Consider the following 22,109-nt stretch of genomic DNA (forward strand, 5'->3'; position numbering starts at 1 on the left):
TCTCCTGTTCCCTTGCTGTCTCCAGCAGCTTGTCCTATACCTGGACCCCCAGAACAAATGAATGAATGATGCAAAGCATCTTAGGGAGGTTGGCAGTTTTATTAGGTTATAGTAAGCTCATACTTTTATGATATTTGACTTGGTTATATTTCAAAAGAATGTATGTAGAGAATATGTCAGGCTAGAAGATTCATGAAGGCAAGTTTGCAAGCTGCTGAAATTGCTTGGATTGTCAGAAACTGCCTGCATGTCTGTAGGGCTGCTGAGTGATAGGAAGCTGTTTGTGCCCGTGCTTGGCAGGACCTAGAGAACAGAACAAATGCAGATGTACTACTTTTGTGAGGCTCCAGTGGCTCCAGTTGAGTCTGCAGAACCAGTTGTCATTCCAACTTTCCCCTGAACTGTAGAGCTGGAGGTCAAGCCAAGGCCTGGGCCAGAGTATGCCAGATAAGGGGCATTGGAGGAGGGAGAGGTAGGCACTGGCCAAGATGCTAACAGTACTGTCTTATGGTTGTGCTGTTTGCAAACTAATCTCTGCCATTGATGCTAGCTGTGTGACCTTGGGCTGATCACACATCTCTCTGACTTGTTTTTTTCCACCTGTAAACTTGTAGTATTTGACTCTTCTAGATTATATATAAAGTATGTAGTATCAGATGGTTGTAATCTAATCACACGATTAAATGAGCCCATGTCTTATAGTAAATGCCCATAAATGTTGGCTATTACAGTATGTTTATAAGCCCTGGAAAGATCAAATTAAGAGAAGGTCCTCCAAGGCTAAGACTGTATCTGCCCTTTCTACTGTTGTCTCTTTGCCATTGATGTGTAAATGCGAACTGTCTAGGTCATGCTTGTTGCATTACTAAAGGAAGATGATTAGGGCAGTTTTTAGAGACCTGGGAAGAGGTTTTGTTTTGTTTTGTTTTGTTTTTTTCTTATAATGTCTTTCTCATATAAAGATGCTTCTGCTTCTCAAAGCCCAGGCTCTGCATTCTCTCAGCATATTTTGTGCTGCTTTGGACTAGGCCAAAGAAACATGTATAAGTCACCCAAGTCTTGCATCAGTGGGTCTCCTATGAGGAGGAGACTGGTGTCTTGCTATATATTTGAATCCCCAAAGAATGCCAGCAGCGCAACTGAAAGTGAAGTTTCTATCTGAACATTTATTCCACAGTCATAGAAAGCGAAGATGGAAAAGACCCGAGGACATCTAGTCCATCCCCGTGGTTGTACAAGAAAAGTGGCTGGAGCAAAACAGCCTGTTCACGTCATGCTCACAAGACAGCGGGTCAGTTCTTGGAGCGGAGGAGCAGTTGCACACACACTGAAATGAAGACACAGGGCAAATACTGTTCACAGACCTTAAGGAAATACTTAGAAGCACTGCATTTTCATAAAATGATTGACAACTAAACAAGAGAGTTTGGCGGGAGTGGGAGAGTGGGGTGGGGAGGAAGGCATAACAAAACAACGCAGGTGGTGAAGTGGTTTTAATGACTAGAAAAGCAATTTCTGCTGAAGACTGAGTGGATTTTCAGGGTTGCCTTTCCAAATGAGTTGAGAAGAAAAGAGACTCTGAAGTAGTTTCTTTCTTTCCCTTTCTTGATCCACACAAAGGGGTGCTCAACTATGCCTCAAGGCTCTAGCTGATCCAACACCAAGGAGTTACCTCAGTGGTGCAGTTTTGTTCTGCATGGCTCCACGTACCATATTTGGGGGGAGGGGGGAGGAGGGAAGCAGCCATTCCTGAATAGGGTTTGTGCAAATCTTAGAATAATAGGAAACTCTGGCATAGTACATACCCTAACTTCTTAGGTCTGTGCAGCTGCCTCCTTGACTTTCCCAGCTGTTCTAACTTGCTTTTGTCGTTGGAGGAATACTTTTTCTTCTCTTGTGGCAAAAACACTGTGGAACCCTTATTCAAACAAACCAGCTTACCCGATCATGCTTCATGTGCTTCCCTTGCAAGGCCCCCTTGGAGAATGGGCCACATTCCAGGTTTTGCAGTACCTGAACCTGGGTGGGAACAGGATTTCCTGATCCTATGAAATGGGAGTTCACATGGCACGGCAGCATCCCTTAGCTCATTCCAACAGCCCTACCGCTGGAAGCTTTCCTCTGTGAGCCTGAGCGGTAGGTGAGAGAACTGAGGTGGAGCAGAACAAAAGGTTTAGAAGGACTCCCCCTTTTGTGAAATCTGTACAAAACACAGCACACTGTTTCACAAATTGCAAAACACTGTTCAATTACTACCATTAAAAATTTTGCTATTTATCATGAAAACTGCCTCACAAGCAATTATGTTTTTTCTTTACCCAGGACATTGGAAGCATTTTAAGCAGTGCTGACAGCAGTAAGCCTCCTTTACTCTTGTTGCTCCTTGTTGCATCCTGGCCACAATATTGGCCAAGTAGCTCCTCTTAAGAGCGTGCTTGTGTTCTCTGCTCTGTGGGTAGGCAGGATGCTCTGCAATGTGATCACTACTCAGAATGCCTCAGTAGAGAAGCTTAAGATAAACTAGATATACAAAAATCCAAACTTACAAAACAGATACCTTAAGGGAGAATTGTTTGCATTACAAAAGGATTCTTTACAAAAGAATTCACCTCTGTGTTCCCTTAAATAGTCAGCCTCTCAAGTACAGTCGGAATATGAGTTGTTGCACAAATGTCCATGTACCACAGGAGCATGACTGTCATGTGAGTTGAGGTACACTATACATCAGCCTTGCATGCTGAGCAGGTATCCAGGGATGCTCAGAGCAGTGTCCCCAGGACATTGTTACAGATAGGTGGCAATGGCTGAGGGAGGGCACCTGCTAAAGGCAGCTGAGCCCTGCTGGGATGAGAGTACAAGAGGGTATGAGGGCACTACAGAGCACATTGCCCTCTTCTGTTTTCCAGCCGATTTCTCCTCACTGGAGTGTTTAATCTGTGAGGCTGAAATCTGTTTTTACAGCCCCCCTGCCTCCTCTTGAATATCTGAGCTTACTTGCACTCCTAGGTTTACCCAGTCATTAAACTCATTACTCAGATGTTTTGATTACAATGTAGGCCACTGTCTTTATCTAGGGATCTGTGAAGCTCTCAGAGGAGTGCAGACATTGTGTCCCAAAGTGGGAGGAATTTTATGATGGAAGCCCCATTTAATGATCTGAGCACTTCTTGGCACAGTGTTGTGCGTTCAATGTAGACATTAACTGAATAAGCAAGATGGAGAAGATGAAATAGCATTGATCAACAGAAAAGTCTACTTCTAAATGGAATCCTGGTGTTAAGGTGGGGATGTGGGGATGTGGATACCAGTCAGTAAGTAGTTGAGTGCTGAAGTAAAAGAAGAAAAGACAGGCTCTCCTTCCTTCTCACGTGCTGGAGGTTGCCAAACTTCCAGAGCATTGCTTCTCTGAGAGTAACTTTAGGGCTGTGGTGTGTTCTGGGGTGCTGGCTAGCATTAGGATTCTGAGCCCACCACTAAGTCCACCCAACATAACTCTTGGCAATCGGCACTCTGAAGAGGGCCTTAGATGATTACCTTGCCAATATTTGGGAGCATATAGGAAGTCTAGAGGTCTCATGTTTCTTTCCTTTCTGCAAGCCAGCAATTATATGACTAGAAAGTGATGACTAAGCAAAGGGGGAGCTAGGTTAATTACATCCATTTCTGAGGGCATTATATGGAGCCAGGAGGATAATCACTAAAATTTAGCCACCGTTCATAGGAGACCAGTAAGTGTAAGGATGGGAGAGGATGAAATGGGGCAGACTCCAGTATTTGACATTTGTGATGTTCATAAACCCCTGGTTGCTTCTGGGGTTCCTCAGGCTAAGAGGGGACCACTAATCTGAAAACAGCCTCACATGTATGAAGAACATTTCCCTTAACAGTGTCAGCTCACAGACCCTGGTACAGGTATTAACTAGGGAATAGCACAGGTTCCTGCTAAGGACATGGCCTTGCTCTGCTCTCTCCTTTATAAAAGGTACATGCTATGGTGGAGATGCTTAGTTACATTAGAAGTATAGTGCAATACATTCTTTAGCCAAATTGCCTTTCTGGCCCAGAGCTTTATTTTAAGTGCACCGTGTACATTGCTAATTCCCCGTCTGCCTGCCCTCTGCTCTCCTTGCTTCCCTTTCTCGTTCATAGTGGTGCATCAACATGTTTCTGCTAAATGTTAGTTGGGGTGGGCTCAGAGAGCCAGAGCTGCTCAAGCACTCGGTGCTAGCTTAGCCAGTCCCCCCTTGCCTGTGGTAATTCTGAGCTCCATTTTTTTTTTTTTTTCTTTAAATGTATCTGCTCTGCCCCAGTTTTCCTGGCTCCTACCCTGCTTATTCAGAATGTAAGATCAAATTTAGATTGGGGAGTTGTATCAAATCTGCAAACCTGGATAATTCTATTTTGTAATAATATTAAAAACCAACCCAGTAAGACATAGGTATAAGCAATAATTTTTATCTCTTGTTGAAGTGCACAGAAAGGGCTAAAAACCAGAAATATTGTGGCACCAGGTGAAAAGGTTGACAGGAGCCAGAGCCCTCTGGCGGCTGCTCACCAATCTCCTTGTACAGACTTTACCCCTGACTAACTCTAGGTTCCTGCTATGGAAAAGATTCCTACCCTGGAGACCTGGGGGGCATGTGTGGGAAGAGCTGCTGCTGCTGCATGTTAGGCTGAGGACAGCACACTTCACTGCCAGACCCCACACCTTGTCAGTCAATACAAAAGAGATTTACAAAGTGCCTCAAGGGCTTCAGAATATCGGGGGCTGAGAAAGGGGAGCAGTGGCACTGCCTAGGATTCACAAGTCCGATTTGTCCTTTGATACTCCTCCAGCTCTGTTTTCCTGCTTACGGCCAACTGCAGCTCCTGGCGGATCACTTGGATCTGCTTCTCCAACTCGGAGAGTTCCTGCATCACTGAGTTCCGAGCTACATTGAGGGGGTCTGCTTTCCCATTGGTGGTCAGTGAGGCAGGGAGCTCTCTTCTCCTTGGAGGGAGAGGGATGTCCTGGTGGGTCTGGGTACCCAGCTGGTTTTGTCCTCCCTCATCACCAAAGATGTACTTTCGTTGGTTGTCATGACTCAGATTAGAAGTATTCCACACCATGAGCTGCTGGGGTCCCATGTTGGACCTAGGAAACAAAGACAATTCAGAGTCCCCTTCTGTCCTGCAACCACATCCTCTATGTGAACATCAGAAATAGTTACATTTGTAGAAATTAAGTCACCAAGCCATGAGTGGACTGCCTTCTTAGAGCACCATGGGGAAAATAGGAGCCGGGAACTGAATTGAAGGTCTTACCGAGCCTTTTGTTGCTTTGACACAGGAATTGGATATCTTCTGGTGAAATGGGAAATAGTGCATTGCTGTGGGATCCTGTATGCTGTGAATATGTGTTGTTCTCATTGGTTTATAATAAAGGTTGATTTGGCCTATAGCCAGGCAGAATAAGACTGGGCAGGGAAGTCAAACAGAGATGCAGGAAGAAGGGTGGAGTTGGGCAGACACTAGATGCCAAGCAAGCAAGACATGTCAAAAGTAAGGTAACAAGCCATAAACCGAGTGGCAAAGCATGGATAAGAAATATAGGTTAACTTAAATGTAAGAGCTAGCTAATAATAAGCCTGAGCCATAGGCCAAATATAAGCTTCTGTGTGTTTATTTGGGACCGGGCAATCGGGACAGAAAGGCTCCACCTCTGGTTACAGTGCATTGTCTTATGAATTATTTAAAGTACTCCCAACACCCTTGTCTTTGTGTGTGTGTGTGTGTGTGTGTGTGTGTGTGTGTGTGTGTGAGAGAGAGAGAGAGAGAGAGAGAGAGAGAGAGAGAGAGAGAGAGGGAGGGAGGGAGAGAATGAATATGTAGGTGGCTCTGTGGAGGCCCACAGAGGTTTCCTAGTGAGATCTGAGCTTGCTTTACCAAGCAGGGCTGCATTAGAGGATTGCCTGACCATGTACATGGTTACCAGGTGATTAGAAGGGTCTGCACTTGGCTGTTCTAGGGGGAGATCTTTTGCTCTGCCCCTTGATGCTCCTATAAAAAGCCCTTTTGAAGATATAGAATTGGCAGGTGGATATTGATCCAACCCCTCCCAAGGCTATCCTGGGTTTCTATCTGTTTCTTTCCATCTTTCTATCTGAACATTTCTCCCTCCTCAAGAGTACCCTGAGGAAAAAGTGGAAGTGGGCCTCCCACAGAGAAATGGATAGGCCTCCCACAGGTGGGTGGGTTCATTGTCAGGATAAACACATGTTGAGGCCACAGCAAGACATCCTGTGTTTTCTTCTATCACCTTCTGCCTTATTGCTTTAGACAGGGTCCACAAAGTTACCACTTCAGCTAGGCTGGCTAGCCAGCATGCTCTCAGGAACTGCCTGTCCCCATCCCCCAATGCTGGGGTTACAGGCACATGTAGTCACGTTGAGCTTTAACTTGAGTAATGGGAATTCAACTAGGTCCTCCTGCTTGCAGAGCAAGCGCTCTTCCTTACTGGGCCATACCTAGGTACATTTTTATACCTTACCTATAAGCAATGCTCAGAAAGCAGTGCTGCCTGGAGATATCTTATGGCTATAGAGATTAAAAAGAGGGAGAAATCTTTGTTCAGATGTAGTGCTCTAAGCACTGGTTCACTGGTTGGTAATATTTTATGGCTGACTTTTATCCCTTCTGGGCTATATTGGGCTTCAGGGGAGAATAAAGGCCTATTAACCAAGGATTTAGCAAAATGTTTCTCACTACAGGGGCGATTTTATGCATATTGAGAATGACAAGTCAAATTTGATGCTTAAAAACAAAGAAAAATAAGAATACCCTTGATTCTTGCTGAGGTGGTGACGGTTAGAAATAGATTTACAATTCCTTCATGCTTGCATATACCACTTGCCACCATCCATGGAGACACGTGTGATGCTTGATGGGTATGGGAGGGAGCTGGGCAAGTTTCTAAAAACACCTTGATGGCTGAATGCAATGAAAAGAGTTTCCTACCGTGAGAACAGCTTAGTCTTAGCAATATGACTGCTGATTCCTTCTACCATGGAGAAGGAGAAGTAGGAGGAGGAAGATTACAACCACTTTTGCAGTTTACCATGTGGTACAACACTGTAGGAAACCTCTATTAAATCCCTGTGTTTTGTTCCCATAAAACTGAGACAGTTTTATTCCTGGACTCCTAATTGCCTGGAGAGTGGGAGTGGAAACCCTGGAGTTGGAAAAGACAAGAGGAGGGGAAATGCATTCTTGATGGAGTTACATAGTTGAGAACAACACACAAAGACTTAATAGAATAGTTCCATGTGGCTTTGCCCAGAAGTAGATTGCCAAGGTGGTTTAATTCTTCATTCCCTTTTAATCCATGGCCCCTTTCCTTGATCTATAGGTCTAGTTTCAAAAAAAATAATGTTATGAGCTAGACCTGCCCAGGGCATTAACACAGACACCCCAAACTTCTGGTTATAGCTCACCAGTTCTCTTGTTGAAGTCTCATAGATAGAGGAGCACCAGAGCTCCCTTTTCCTATGTTATGGTCTGGGGAAAGTGCTACAGGGATTCTACCTACAGCTGCTTTCCTGACCTTGGAATCAGAGATGATATGGTTAGATGTTTTCTTCTGGCCTTTTAAGTTTTCCCACTGAGTAAATCATGAATTACAGATGAAAGCTCTCTTGAAATATTCATTAATGTGCATTAAAATATAGCTTAAACTATGACCTAGAATGTCTCCAAGCCACCAAGCTCATGTTAATCTTCCATTTTTCTAGTCCTCCAAATTCATTCAATAAATACGGAGAATAGAGCAGGATGTCATGTCATAATGGCATGGACATTTGCATTTGATTCTTTCAAGAGAAGAAAGAAAGGGTATTTCCAAGTCAGCAAACCTAACTCTGGTACTACAGAATGATTGACAGTAGGACATTAGGAGTAGAATTGTCTACCTGTTTTATTAGACTGTTCAGGTAGCCGTAGTGATCAGATTAATAATAATAATAATAATAATAATAATAATAACAACAACAACAACAATAATAATAATAATCAGGCAGGTAGTCTGGTTATCCAAAACTTGGGACATGTATGTGGGAATATAACAGAATAATAAGCAAAAGCTGGACTTCTTCATAATATCCTCTAATTGCTAGCATCACTGTGCTCTCTCTGATAATTGATGTGTGGCTCTGAGATACCTATGAATGCAAGGTGGTAGGTACATAAATAGATAAGGTGTCTAATTAGAAGGACTGAGTGTATGTGTGTGTATTTTGGTCAAGGAATTGACTAGAAGGAATTAGGTTGTGTTTTGGTCAAGCCTTCTCTGGCCTTAAAAGTTGAACATGGCCAATGGAATGAAGAAGTATTTCACAATAAAATGGGCAAAACAGGCTTCTTTGGAGCAGCTTTATAAGATTGAAACTCAGGATTCCAGTGAACTGTTCAAAACCAGTAACTGTGAGACTTCAAATCCATACAGAGTTTGGAAGGGTGCAGGCTCTGGCTTGTAGGGAGGTTGCTATAGGAACTGTGGGCCATCCACAATAAAAGGAAAAGGTAGACAGTATGACTCTTTTTCATGGCTTGCAGCCCCAGTGATGAAGTCCCATCTATCTTGACCATAGTCAGCTTATCAGAATCATTTCTGTGGTCTCCTAAAGTCTCTTCAGTCACAGAGCACTCCTAACAGCCCCCTCAGTCTGTGGTATGTGGTGCCACAATGCAAGTCTGTTAGAGACACAGGTTGAGGATTAATTGGGTCACAGTGATGAAGACATTCTCTCTTAGCTCTTCATCAGAGTAAGGAAGGGAGTCTGTAAGAGAAGTGGCTAAGTTGAGTGAAGAGACACATTTGGCTTTCAGCTAAGGTGAGGTAGGTATAAGAGTACCATTAAAGGAACAGAGTTACTGGATGTCTTGTTTCTATTTCTTGGGGAAAATGTTCTGTAATTGTAAGATAGTATTTCACAGCTATGTCTTCTTGTGTTTCTCTGATTAAAGAATTATAGGAAAATCTCTCCAAAGTAACAGAGCAGCTATGACCTGGCTAGTCTGTAGCTTGTCATTAACAGACTTGTACTGTGACAAGGGAATACCAAACTGACAGCCAGGTGACAGGTCATTCTGTGACTGGAAAGGAACCTTAAGAGATTGTAAATGATTCTGACAAGTTAGATGCAGCCCAGAGACCAGCACAGCTGCAGAGGAGATCCAAGCTAGACAAGAATCCTGTTGTAGACCATTTTCCTTTTGTTATGAATGAGAGGTGTTAGTGTCAGATTTTCAACTACCCAGAAATCCCAGCTTTGTGCCTCCAATTCTCAAAGCCATTGTCCTGTCTGAGGTCTCAGGGAAGCCTCCGGCAGCAGCAACAGAGGCCAACAAGCAGCAGACTTAAAGTGCTTCTGACATCTTCAGTCACCCTGGAGGAGGACACAGCCATGCACAGGCTGGCTGTAGTGAAGGCATGGGCCTTTGAGACACTTAATTCTTTTACCTATTTGTGAAAGCCTTATCTAGGGAGTTGGGAGAGTGCCAGAAAGTGGACTTAGTAGGTATCTCTGTAGCATGTTTCACATAGTCTCAGGAGTGCTGGAGAGGTGAGAAATTGAAACATGTCTAAAAGGCATTCCAGGTGGAAAAAAAAATTGCCTGCTCAATCCACAAATGAAGGGATCTGTGTATTTGGTACATGATACTTGCTAGTATTAATTAGGCATTTGATTTACTTTCAGGGCTTTTAGCTTTCTATTTCATTTATAGCTTATAATAATTCCAGGGAATGGATACTTTTAAAAAATTTTTCATAGATGAAGAGTCTGGGGAACAGATGTTAAATAACACATATTGTTAAATGTCGCAGACAGGACTGGACCCAGATGCCAGTCTCTGCAGTCCATTCATGCATTTTTAAACTTGTCAATATTTTGTCTATGTTGCATTTCAGTGTACACATATGCATATATATGCATGGATTTGTTTATTTTCTGTTTTACTTGATTATAACTGAAAATCCTTGTATTTATATTGATTTTGTTTACCAACAGATTGCCCAAATTTGGTCTGAATACTTAATTAGAGGTAACTTCCTTTTTGATTATGGGGTGTCACCACATGTCCAAACTTTCATTTTACCAAGGCTTTAGCAACAGCTTTGACCTCTTACCTCTTTTCCACACGTTTTGTCTTGAAACATGGCTGCTTTTCTTCTACAAATGATGTGTTTAGTGCTCTGTGAAATCTCTAGTAGGAAGAACAGATTCATAGAGATCATTTAGAATGTGTATATCAGGGGACAAAACACTGCTTAGGATTTCACAGACTATATCTAGTGGCTACAAACTTTGGCTTCTTTAACCAAAATTTCAGGCATGCATGAATTTAGGTCAACATTCAGCCACCTGTCACAAGGTAACAAGGATTCTAAATTATAGCTTCTTATTCCTAGGAGAAGGATTGGATGGTGAAATAGTCTGTGATACAAAGAAGTAAAAACCAACAACTCCTGTGTGGTACGAAGCCTTGTACAATTGTTAGAGTTGAGTCAAAAGCAACCAAACCAAGGAAGGAGAGCAGGTGTCCTGAGAATTTAACTACATATTAGCATATAATAGAGAAGATCACTTGTCTGCAGACTTTAAGGAGACCAATGACTCCCTAGAAAGTATGAAGAATAGGGTTCAACTGTGAGAAAATTGGTTGTCTAGAAAACAAAGGGAAAAACAAAAAAATAGTGGCAAAACACACACACACACACACACACACACACACACACACACACACACACACACACAGAGCAAGGCAATCAGTAACAGAATGGGTGAATGTCAAAAGCAGAAACACCTCAGCCTCACCTTCAAGAGGTGAGGCAAGTCATGGAGTAGCAGGAGGGACCCCACACTGGGGAGGGGGGGTGGCTCATCCACCTTACATGGTCAGATGAAACCATGTAATTTGCTAGTCCCTTCATCCCAACTACACCCCCTGACTACAGCATGGATGTCCACATTGGTTTCAGACAGGTAGAGATGTGTGAGGGAGTTTGTACAAATGGTCTTTAATTATCTTTGTAAATTAGATGTTGGTGTCTATGTTATAAGAGAAAACCTAGGTTGGGGATTTAGCTCAGTGGTAGAGCACTTGCCTAGCAAGCACAAGGCCCTGGGTTCAATCCTCAGCTCCACATTAAAAAAAAAAAAAAAAAAAGAGAGAGAGAGAGAAAACCTCCTGTGAGACATGGCCCCATACAAGTAAGCCTCAGAACTCCTGACAGAGAAAAGCAGACCAGGGAAATGGGACGGACCACTTGAAAGCAAATGGGAATGTAAGACTCTCACCAGCTTTCACTTTGGCAAGGGAAAAAAAAAATCTGTGGGGAACGGATTTTTCAAATCATCTCTTCAGGTGATCTCTGTTAAGTGAAACTGGGTTCAAAATAGTTATGTCTTCCATGGGCAGCAGTAGTGTTTCAGGAAAGGAAGTGACCCTGTGAGTCCTCAATTTATGGGTAGATGGGTTAGTGGGCTAAAGGGAATTACAACCCTGAATGCTTGACCATCCCCCTCTTGGTTTTTTGCCATTTGTCAGTTAACAAACTTTCCTGGGTCTTTCCTCCCTGAGAATTCTTAAGTACCAGAGCACTGGAACAAGAGTCCTACAGAACTCACCTGACTGGTGTGCAGCCAGTATTGCAGCTTAGATTTGTTTTTGATTCGTGGCAGCAGCAGTCTGTACACTATGTGTTCACCAATGGTTGTCAGGATCGAGAGACCAAATCCAATGCACAGTAGCACGAAGAGTCCAGAAAAATGCTTGATGCCCATTTGCAAAGTCTGTGATAAGACAGAAAAGACCGTGTCATGACACATGCAGCCTGACAGTCATTGGCTCTCTTTGATTCAATTTTACTTTAGCTGGAGACCCTTCCTCCCTGGGTGAACACCACTGTACCCTAACCATGAAGGACACACCCTGGGTGAGTTTGGGCTGCTGCTGAGCATAGTCCTGGAGTGCTGCTCACACATGGAACTCCCTTTGTGTCATCCCAGGAGTTGTTCAAAGGCCTTGAGACTGGACTATGCTTCCATTTCTTAGAGGCATAGAAATAAAGAACTGTAACAGTTGGATATGTGAATCAGTTGACTATGAGAGAAAGAACCTCTTTCAGGAGCAGAGAAAGAACAGATTTAAGGAGAAAAGATCATGAGTTTGTAGAAGTAACAGTCTTTTTAAAATAAGAAACACAGAGCCAAATGCAGAGTCAAAAGCCTAAGAGATCAGAGCAATAGCTGAGAGCTAAAAATCCTTTCTTACCCTTCACTGCCACTGCTGTTCTTTCCCTCAGAAAGAGACCTACTTCCTGTGTGTCTGTTTTTTTTTTTCCTTCTTTTTATTGACTTTCTGTTCTGCCTCCTCATTGGTTGTAAACTCAACCAAATGACCTCCTCGTCACTGCTTGTCTATACAGACCTCCAGGTCTTCTATGTTGGTATTGAGATTAAAGGCGTGTGTCACCATGCTGGTTGTATCCTTGAACACACAGAGATCTGCCTGTCATGTGATCTGGATTAAAGGTGTGCACCACTGCCTGGCTTCTGCTATGGCTTGCTATTAGCTCTGACCCCCAGGCAACTTTATTTATTAACATACAAATAAAATCACATTTCAGTACAAATAAAGTAATCACCATATTTCCCCTTTTCTATTTTAATAAAAAGAAAAAAGGAAAAATGTTGTAACTAATAAAAGAAAAATTATATAGAAAAGTACAATAACTATATACCATATATACAAGCAATAAATACCTAAACAATGTCTATTCCATTTGCATTTGACAAATTCAGAGAAAATAATTCCATTGTCTATCCTGTTTTGGTAAGTCCAAAATGTACTGGATTCACTTTCTATCCTAACTTATATTACTAACAGAACTATAACTGTAACTATCTAATCGTCAACTATAACCTTCAACTCCCTCAGAGACCCAAGAAGAAAATAATATTACCTAATAAAAATAAAAACAGGGGCAGAGGCAGGCAGGCCTGGCGGCGGGGCGGAGGCCTAGACGCAATTATAATAAAAACCAGAAACTGAGCTACCATCCATTGAGGAGTTAATGAAAACAAGCTCCTAATCAAGAGCTTGGAACAAGGACACCTTTAATAACAACACCTGGGGAAGGAGCCATGTCCGTGGTAGGAGTCCAGAACGGATCTGAACACTGAGGCCAACCGAGGGCCCAGCTGCCAATCCTGCGAAACCCAACAACTTGGAGGTGTTACTGAGACTACCCTACTCAGCTGAAATCCATCTGGGAGAGGATTCAGAAACCTACAGTCTACAGTCTGAGGAAACAAAAACAGCTGAGGAGTTCATGAAAGAGCAAAATGTGACCTGAGAACACAAAAGAAGGTAACACCCAACCACTGAACCAGATCACCAGAATCATAAGTATACACTTCACCGACTGAGAACAGGTAAGCTCCCATCTCCAGACCTACAGATCAGGTCTCTAACTCCTAGGCCCTACCCATTGGAGTCCCAGTGACTAGACAGCTACCTTTCCCTCCTCCCCTCCCCCCACCCCCCAAAACCCCTCAAAACAAACAAAAAACCCAACCCCTACAAACCTAACAACCACTGAAACCATAAGCACACCCTACATCAACCGGGAACAACTGCTCCCAAAGACAGAAGCCACTAACTCTGATTTGACTAAGCTGATCCCAAACAAATAGACCAACAGCACCAATTTAACAAAGAAATCCTAGTGAACCAAGACTAACAATTAGAATAAGAGAGGCACCTTCAGACACAGACACTTTCTACACCGAACAGAGGAAGAGATGAGTAGACGCCAGTGCAAAAACACAGGCAACAACATGAAGACCTATATGACAACATCACAACCTAGTGATTCTACACCTACAAGACCTGAATATACTAAGGCAGAAGAAACAGAAGAAATCAACCCCAAAAATGACTTTAAGAAGATGATAGAGGCCTTTAAAGAGGAAATGAAAAACTCCCTTAAAGAGAAAAATAAATAATTCCCTTAAAGAGGAAATGAGAAACTCCATCAAAGATGAAGTGAAAAACTCCCTTAGAGAGGAAATAAAAAATTCCCTTAAGGAGGAAATGAAAAACTCCACTAAAGAGGAAATAAGAAATTCCCTTAAAGAGGAAATGAAAAACTCCATTAAAGAGGAAGAGAAAAACTCCCTTAGAGAGGAAACAAAAAATCCCCTTAAAGAAATGGAAGAAAAAACAAACAAAAGATTGGAAGAAATCAAAGAAAGCCAAGAAAAAGTAATTAAACAGAGGAAGGAAACAATCCAAGATCTAAAAAATGGAATTGAGACAATAAAGAAAACACAAACTGAGGGAATGCTGGAAATAGAAATCCTGACTAAACGAACAGGAACTACAGAAACAAGCATAACCAACCAAATGCAAGAGATGGAACAGAGAATCTTGGACAATAAAGACACAATAGAGAAAATAGAGGTATCACTCAAAGAAAACACTAAAGACAAAAAAGTCATAACACAAAACATCCAAGAAATATGGGACACCATGAAAAGATCAAACCTAAGAATAATAGGGATAGAAAAAGGAGAAGAATACCAACTCAAAGGCACAGAAAACATATTCAACAAAATCATAGAAGAAAACTTTCCTAACCTAAAGAAAGAAACACCTATGAAGATACAAGAAGCTTACAGAACACCAAATAGGCTGGATCAAAAAAAAGTCCCCTTGCCACATAATAGTCAAAACACTAAACATACAGAATAAAGAAAAAATATTAAGAGCCGCAAAGGAAAAAGACCAAGTAACATATAAAGGCAAACCCATCAGAATAACACCAGACTTCTCAATAGAGACTATGAAAGCTAGAAGGTCCTGGACAAATGTTATGTAGACACTAAGAGACCATGGATGCCAACCCAGAATATTATACCCAGCAAAACTCTCCAGCAAAACTCTCAACCAACATAGACAGAGTAAACAAAATATTCTATAATAAAACGAAATTTAAACAATACTTGTCCACGAACCCAGCCCTACAGAAAGCACTAGAAGGAAATATCCAACCTAAATAAGCTAAACACAGCTATGAAAACTCAGGCGATAGATAATCCCACACCAAAGAAGAATAACACAACACGACCACAAAAATAACAACTAATAATCACTGGTCATTAATATCCATCAATATCAATGGTCTCAACTTACCTATAAAAAGACACAGACTAACAGAATGGATAAGAAAACAGGATCCATCCTTTTGCTGCATACAAGAAACATACCTCAACTTTAAAGATGGACACTTCCTCAGAGTAAAGGGCTGGGAAAAGGCTTTCCAAGCAAATGAACCTAAGAAACAAGCTGGTGTAGCTATCCTTATATCTAATAAAATAGACTTCAAACTAAAATCAATCAAAAGAGGTCAAGATGGGCATTACATATTTATCACAGGAAAAATAAAGCAAGATGAAGTCTTGATCCTGAACATTTATGCCCCAAATACAAAGGCACCCACACTCATAAAAGAAACTCTACTAAAACTTAAAACACACATCAAACCCCACACATTAGTAGTGGGAGATTTCAACACACCACTCTCACCAAAAGATAGATCTACCAGACTGAAACTCAACAAAGAAATAAAGGACCTAACAGATGTTATAATTCAAATGGACTTAATAGATATCTACAGAACATTCCATCCTAACACAAAAGGATATACCTTCTTCTCAGCACCCCATGGAACCTTCTCAAAAATTGACCACATGCTTGGTCACAAAACAAATCTCAACAGATACAAAAACATTGGAATAACCTGTATCTTATCGGACCACTATGCCTTAAAGTTAGACTTCAACAACAACAAAAATTATAGAAAGTCTACAATCTCATGGAAACTGAATAATGCTCACCTGAAATATCAATGGGTCAAGGAAGAAATAAATAAAGTAATTAAAGATTTCCTAGAATTCAATGAAAATGAAAGTACAACATACTCAAACTTATGGGACACTATGAAAGCATACTAAGAGGAAAATTCATGGCCCTGAGCGCACACATAAAGAAGATGGAAAAAAATCTCATACCAATGAATTAGCAGCACAACTGAAAGTGCTAGAACAAAAAGAAACAAACTCACTCAGGAGAAATAGATGCCAGGAAATAATCAAATTGAGGGCTGAAATCAATGAAATAGAAACCAAGAGAACAATACAAAAAATCAATGAAACAGAGTAGGTTCTTTGAAAAAAATCAACAAGATAGATAAACCCCTAGCCAAATTAACCAAAAGGCAAAGAGAGAGCACCCAAATTAACAAAATCAGAAATGAAAAGGGGACATAACAACAGACAATGAGGAAACCCAGAGAATCATCAGGTCATACTTCAAAAACCTATACTCCACAAAATTGGAAAATCTGGAAGAAATGGACAATTTTCTGCATAGATACCACATACCAAAGTTAAATCAAGACCAGATAAACCATTCAAATAGGCCAATAACCTCTAAAGAAATAGAAACAGTTATCAAAAGTCTCCCAACCAAAAAAAGCCCAGGACCAGATGGTTTCAGTGCAGAATTCTACCAGACTTTCAAAGAAGAACTAATACCAATACTCTTCAAACTGTTCCACACAAAAGAAACAGAAGTAACACTACCAAACTCTTTCTATGAAGTTACAATTACCCTGATACCCAAACCAAACAAAGATGCAACAAAGAAAGAGAATTAAAGACCAATCTCCCTCATGAACATTGCTGCAAAAAATACTCAACAAAGTATTGGCAAACTGAATCCAAGAATACATCAAAAAATTATCCATCATGACCAAGTAGGTTTCATTCCAGGGATACAAGGATGGTTCAACATATGAAAATCTGTCAATGTAATAGACCATATAAACAAACTGAAAGAAAAAAAAAACACATGATCATCTCATTAGATGCTGAAAAAGCATTTGACAAAATCCAACACCCTTTCATGATAAAGGTCTTAGAGAGATCAGGAATACAAGGAACATTCCTAAACATAATAAAGGCAATTTACAGCAAGCCAGCAGCCATTATCAAATGAAATGGAGAGAAACTCAAACCGATACCACTAAAATCAGGAACAAGACAAGGCTGTCCACTCTCCCCATATTTATTCAATATAGTACTAGAAGTTCTAACTAGAGCAATAATACAACAAAAAGAGATCAAAGGGATACAAATTGGAAAGGAAGAAGTTAAACTTTCACTATTTGCAGATGATATAATAGTATACATAAGTGACCCCCAAAATTCTACTAGGGAACTCCTACAGCTGATAAACTCCTTCAGTAAAGTGGCAGGATACAAGATAACAAAAAAATCAGTAGCCCTTCTATACACAAAGGATAAAAGGGCTGAGAAAGAAGTCAGAGAAACTTCACCTTTTACAATAGCCACAAATAATGTAAAATACCTTGGGATAACACTAACTAAACAAGTGAAGGACCTTTTTAATAAAAACTTTAAATCTCTAAAGAAAAATTGAAGAAGATATCAGAAAATGGAAGGATATCCCATGCTCATGGATAGGTAGGATTAACATAGTAAAAATGGCAATCTTTTTTTTCTTTTATTATTATTATTATTATGTGTTTTAATTTTATATATCAGCCATGGGTTCCCCTGTCCTCCCCCCTCCCGCCCCTACCCCCACCTTCCCCCCAGCCCCTCCCCTCCATTCCCATGTCCTCCAGGACCAAGACACCCCTGGGGATTCATTTAAACCTGGTGGATTCAGTACAGGCAGGTCCTGTACCCTCCTTCCAGGCTGAGCATGTGGCCCTGTGTAAGCCCAAGGTTCCAAACAGTCAGCTCATGCACTAAGGACAGGTCCTGGTCCTACAGACTGAGTGCCTCCCAAACAGATCAAGCTATTCAATTGTTTCACTTATCCAGACGGTCTGATCTAGCTGAGGGCTCCACAGCCATTGGTTCATAATTCATATGCTTCCATTCAATTGGCTATTTGTCTGTGTGCCTTTTGCAATCTTGGATTCAACAATTCACACTCTTGCAGTCCCTCCTCTTTCTCAACAGTTGGACACCTGGAGCTCCTCCTGGGGCCTGGCTGAGGATCTCTGCATCCACTTCCATCAGTTATTGGATGAGAGTTCCAAGACAACTGTTAGGGTGTTTAGTCATCTGATCACCAGACTAGGTCAGATCAGGCTTTCTCTCGACCATTGCCAGGAGTCTACAGAGGATATATCATTGTGGATTTCTGGGGACCTCTTGAGCACTCTGCCTATTCCTGTTCTCATGTGGTCTTCATTTATCATGGTCTGTTATTCCTCATTCTCCCTTTCTGTTCTTGATCCAGCTGGGATCTCCTGATCCCCTAAGCTTTCTTTCCCTCAAATCTTGCCCTTCATTATTCCCACTGTCATCCAGGTTGTTCATGTAGATCTCATCCATTTCTCTGTCATTGGGTGATCCCTGGGTCTTTCCTAGGGTCCCATTTTCTAGGTAGCCTCCCTGGAGTTGTGTAGCAGTCTAGTCATCTTTGTTGTACATCTAGTATCCTCCTAGGAGTGAGAACATACCATGTTTGTCCTTCTGAGTCTGGGTTACCTCACTCAGGATGATTTTTTCTAGATCCATCCATTTGCGTGCGGACCTCATGATGTCATTGTTTTTTTCTGCTGAGTAGTATTCCATTGTGTATATATACCATATTTTCTTAGTCTATTCTTCAGTTGAAGGGCATCTAGGTTGTTTCCAGGTTCTGGCTATTACAAACAAAGCTGATATGAACATAGCTGAGCAAATGCCCTTGTGGTATGGTTGAGCATTCCTTGGGTATATGCCCAAGAGTGCTATAGCTGGTTCTTGGGGGAGATGGATTCCCAATTTTCTAAGGAAGCACCATATTGATTTCCAAAGTGGCTGTACAAGCTTGCATTCCCACCAGCAGTGGAGGAGAGTTCCCCTTGCTCCATATCCTCTCCAGCATAAGCTGTCTTCTGTGTTTTTGATCTTAGCCACTCTGACAGGTGTAAGGTGGTATCTCAGAGTCATTTTGATTTGCATTTCCCAGATAATCAGGGATGTTGAGCAATTCCTTAAATGTCTTTCAGCCATTTGAACTTCCTCTGTGGAGAATTCCCTGTTTAGTTCTATAGCCCATTTCTTAATTGGACTGTTGGGCATTTTGATGTCTAATGTCTTGAGTTCTTTATATATTCTGGATATCAGCCCTCTGTCAGATGTGGGGTTGGTGAAGACCTTTTCCCATTCTGTAGGCTGTCACTTTTTCTTGTTGACAGTGTCTTTTGCTCTACAAAAGCTTCTCAGTTTCAACAGTTCCCATTGATTGATTGTTTCTCTCAGTGTCTGTGCTACTGGTGTTATATTTAGAAAGTGATCTCCAGTGCCAATGCGTTTAAGAGTACTTCCTACTTTCTCTTCTATCAGGTTCAGAGTAACTGGATTTATGTTGAGGTCTTTGAGTTTTGTGCATGGCGACAGATATGGATCTATTTGCAGCCTTCTACACATTGACATCCAGTTATGTCAGCACCATTTGTTGAAGATGCTTTCTTTTTTCCATTGTGCATTTTTGGCTTCTTTGTCAAAAATTATATGTTCATAGGTGTGCGGGTTAATGTCAGGGTCTTCAATTCGATTCCATTGGTCCACATGTCGGTTTTTATACCAGTACCAAGCTGTTTTTATTACAGTAGCTCTATAGTAGAGCTTGAGGTCTGGGATTGTGATGCCTCCAGAGGTTGTTTTATTGTACAGGATTCTTTTGGCTATCCTGGGTTTTTTGTTTTTCCATATGAAGTTGAGTATTATTCTTTCCAGATGTGTGAAGAATTGTGTTGGTAATTTGATGGGGATTGCATTGAATCTGCAGATTGCTTTTGGTAAGATAGCCATTTTTACTATGTTAATCCTGCCTATCCATGAGCATGGGAGATCTTTCCATTTTCTGACATCTTCTTCAATTTCTTTTTTCAAGGACTTAAAGTTCTTGTCATATAGGTCTTCACATGCTTAGTTAGAGTAACCCCAAGGTATTTTATATCATTTGTGGCTATTGTAAAGGGTGATGTATCTCTGATTTCCTTCTCAGCCTGTTTGTCTATTGTATATAGGAGGGATACTGATTTTTTTGAGTTGATCTTGTATCCTGCTATGTTGCTGAAGGTTTTTATTAGCTGTATCAGTTCCTTGGTTGAATTTTTGGGGTCACTCATGTATACTATCATGCCTTCTGCAAATAGGGAGAGCTTGACTTCTTCCTTTCCAATTTGTATCCCCTTAATCTCTTTATGTTGTCTTATAGCTCTGGCTAGAACTTCAAGTACTATATTGAATAAGTATGGGGAGAGGGGACAGAAAAATGGCATTCTTACCAAAAGCAATCTACAGATTCAATGCAATCTCCATCAAAATACCAACTCAATTCTTCACAGACTTGGAAAGAACAATACTCAACTTCATATGGAAAAACAAAAGACCCAGGATAGCTAAAAGAATCCTGTATGATAAAGCAACATCTGGAGGCATCACTATCCCTGACCTCAAGCTCTACTATAGAACTATAGTAATAAAAACAGCCTGGTACTGATATAAATATGGAACAATGGAATCGAATTGAAGACCCTGACATTAATTGACACACATATGAACACCTGATTTTTGACAAAGAAGCCAAAAGCATACAATGGAAAAAAGAAAGTATCTTCAACAAATAGTGCTGGCATAACTGGATGTCAACATGTAGAAGATTACAAATAGATGTATATCTGTCACCATGCACAAAACTCAAGTCCAAGTGGATCAAAGACCTCAATATAAATCCTGTTACACTAAAGTTAATAGAAGAGAAAGTAAGAAGTACTCTTGAACGCATTGGCATGGGAGATCACTTCCTAAATATAATATAACACCAGCAGCACAGACGCTGAGCACAACAATTAATAAATGGGACCTCTTGAAACTGAGAAGCTTTTGCAGGGCAAAAGATGTGGTCAATAAGACAAAAAGACAGCCTACAGAATGGGAAAAGATCTTCACCCACCCCACATCTGACAGAGGATCGATCTCCACAGTATATAAAGAACTCAAGAAATTAGACATCAAAATACCAAACAATCCAATTACAAAATGGGCTAAAGAGCTAAACAGAGAATTCACAAAACAAGAAACACAAATGGCTGAAAGACATTTAAAGAAATGCTCAACATCCCTAATCATCAGAGAAATGCAAATCAAACGACTCTGAGATACCACCTTACACCTGTCAGAATGGCTATGATCAAAAACACTAATGACAGTCAATGTTGGATAAGATGTGGAGCAATGGGAACACTACTCCACTGTTGGTGGGAATGCAAACTTGTATAACCACTGTGGAAGTCAGTATGGTGGTTTCTCAGAAAATTGGGAATCGAACTACCTCAAGACCCAGCCATACCACTCTTGGGCATATACCCAAGGAATGCTCAACCATACCACAAAGATACATGCACAGCTATGTTCATAGCAGCATTATTCATAGTAGCCAGAACCTGGAAACAACCTAGATGCCCATCAACTGAAGAATGGATTAAGAAAATGTGGTACATATACACAATGGAGTACTACACAGCAGAGAAAAACAATGACAGTATGAAATTCGAAGGCAAATGGATGGAACTAGAAAAAATCATCCTGAGTGAGGTAACCCAAACCCAGGACAAACATGGTATGTACTCACTCATAAGTGGATTCTAGATAGAAAGCAAAGAACAATCAGACTGCAACCCACAGAACTATAAGGATATATATATATATATATATATATATATATATATATATATATATATATGGCATGGAGGACCTTAGGATGACTGTTGCTTATAATAAGATCTGGTTTTACTCAATTACTGAGCAACTCTCTATGAAACATCACAATATTAAGGTAAGAATCGATTCTGTATCAGGCTGATAATAGAAAAATAAATAAATTAATTAATCTAAAAAACTAAAAAAGAAAAGAAAAAAATTGAACTATTAAAAACAAATAAACAGACAAACATATTTTGCTACAGCAAAAAG

The 22,109-nt window shown here is 40.9% G+C and overlaps 1 protein-coding gene across 1 annotated transcript in view; it reads right to left on the reverse strand.

The window, feature by feature from the left end:
• Positions 1-1,146: 1,146 nt before the first annotated feature.
• The window catches only part of Grin3a (glutamate ionotropic receptor NMDA type subunit 3A), a 176,918-nt gene continuing 155,955 nt past the window's right edge, over positions 1,147-22,109 (reverse strand). Inside the window, exons 7-9 of the mRNA XM_036178669.1 lie at positions 11,667-11,831; positions 10,166-10,242; positions 1,147-5,134 (exon numbers count right to left, since the gene is read on the reverse strand). Coding sequence (XP_036034562.1) covers positions 4,795-5,134; positions 10,166-10,242; positions 11,667-11,831 — 582 coding nt within the window. The 3' untranslated portion in view covers positions 1,147-4,794. The remainder of the gene's footprint in view (positions 5,135-10,165; positions 10,243-11,666; positions 11,832-22,109) is intronic.

This window comes from Onychomys torridus, chromosome 2 (genome assembly GCF_903995425.1).
Source record: "Onychomys torridus chromosome 2, mOncTor1.1, whole genome shotgun sequence".
Classification (NCBI taxonomy): Eukaryota; Metazoa; Chordata; class Mammalia; order Rodentia; family Cricetidae; genus Onychomys; species Onychomys torridus.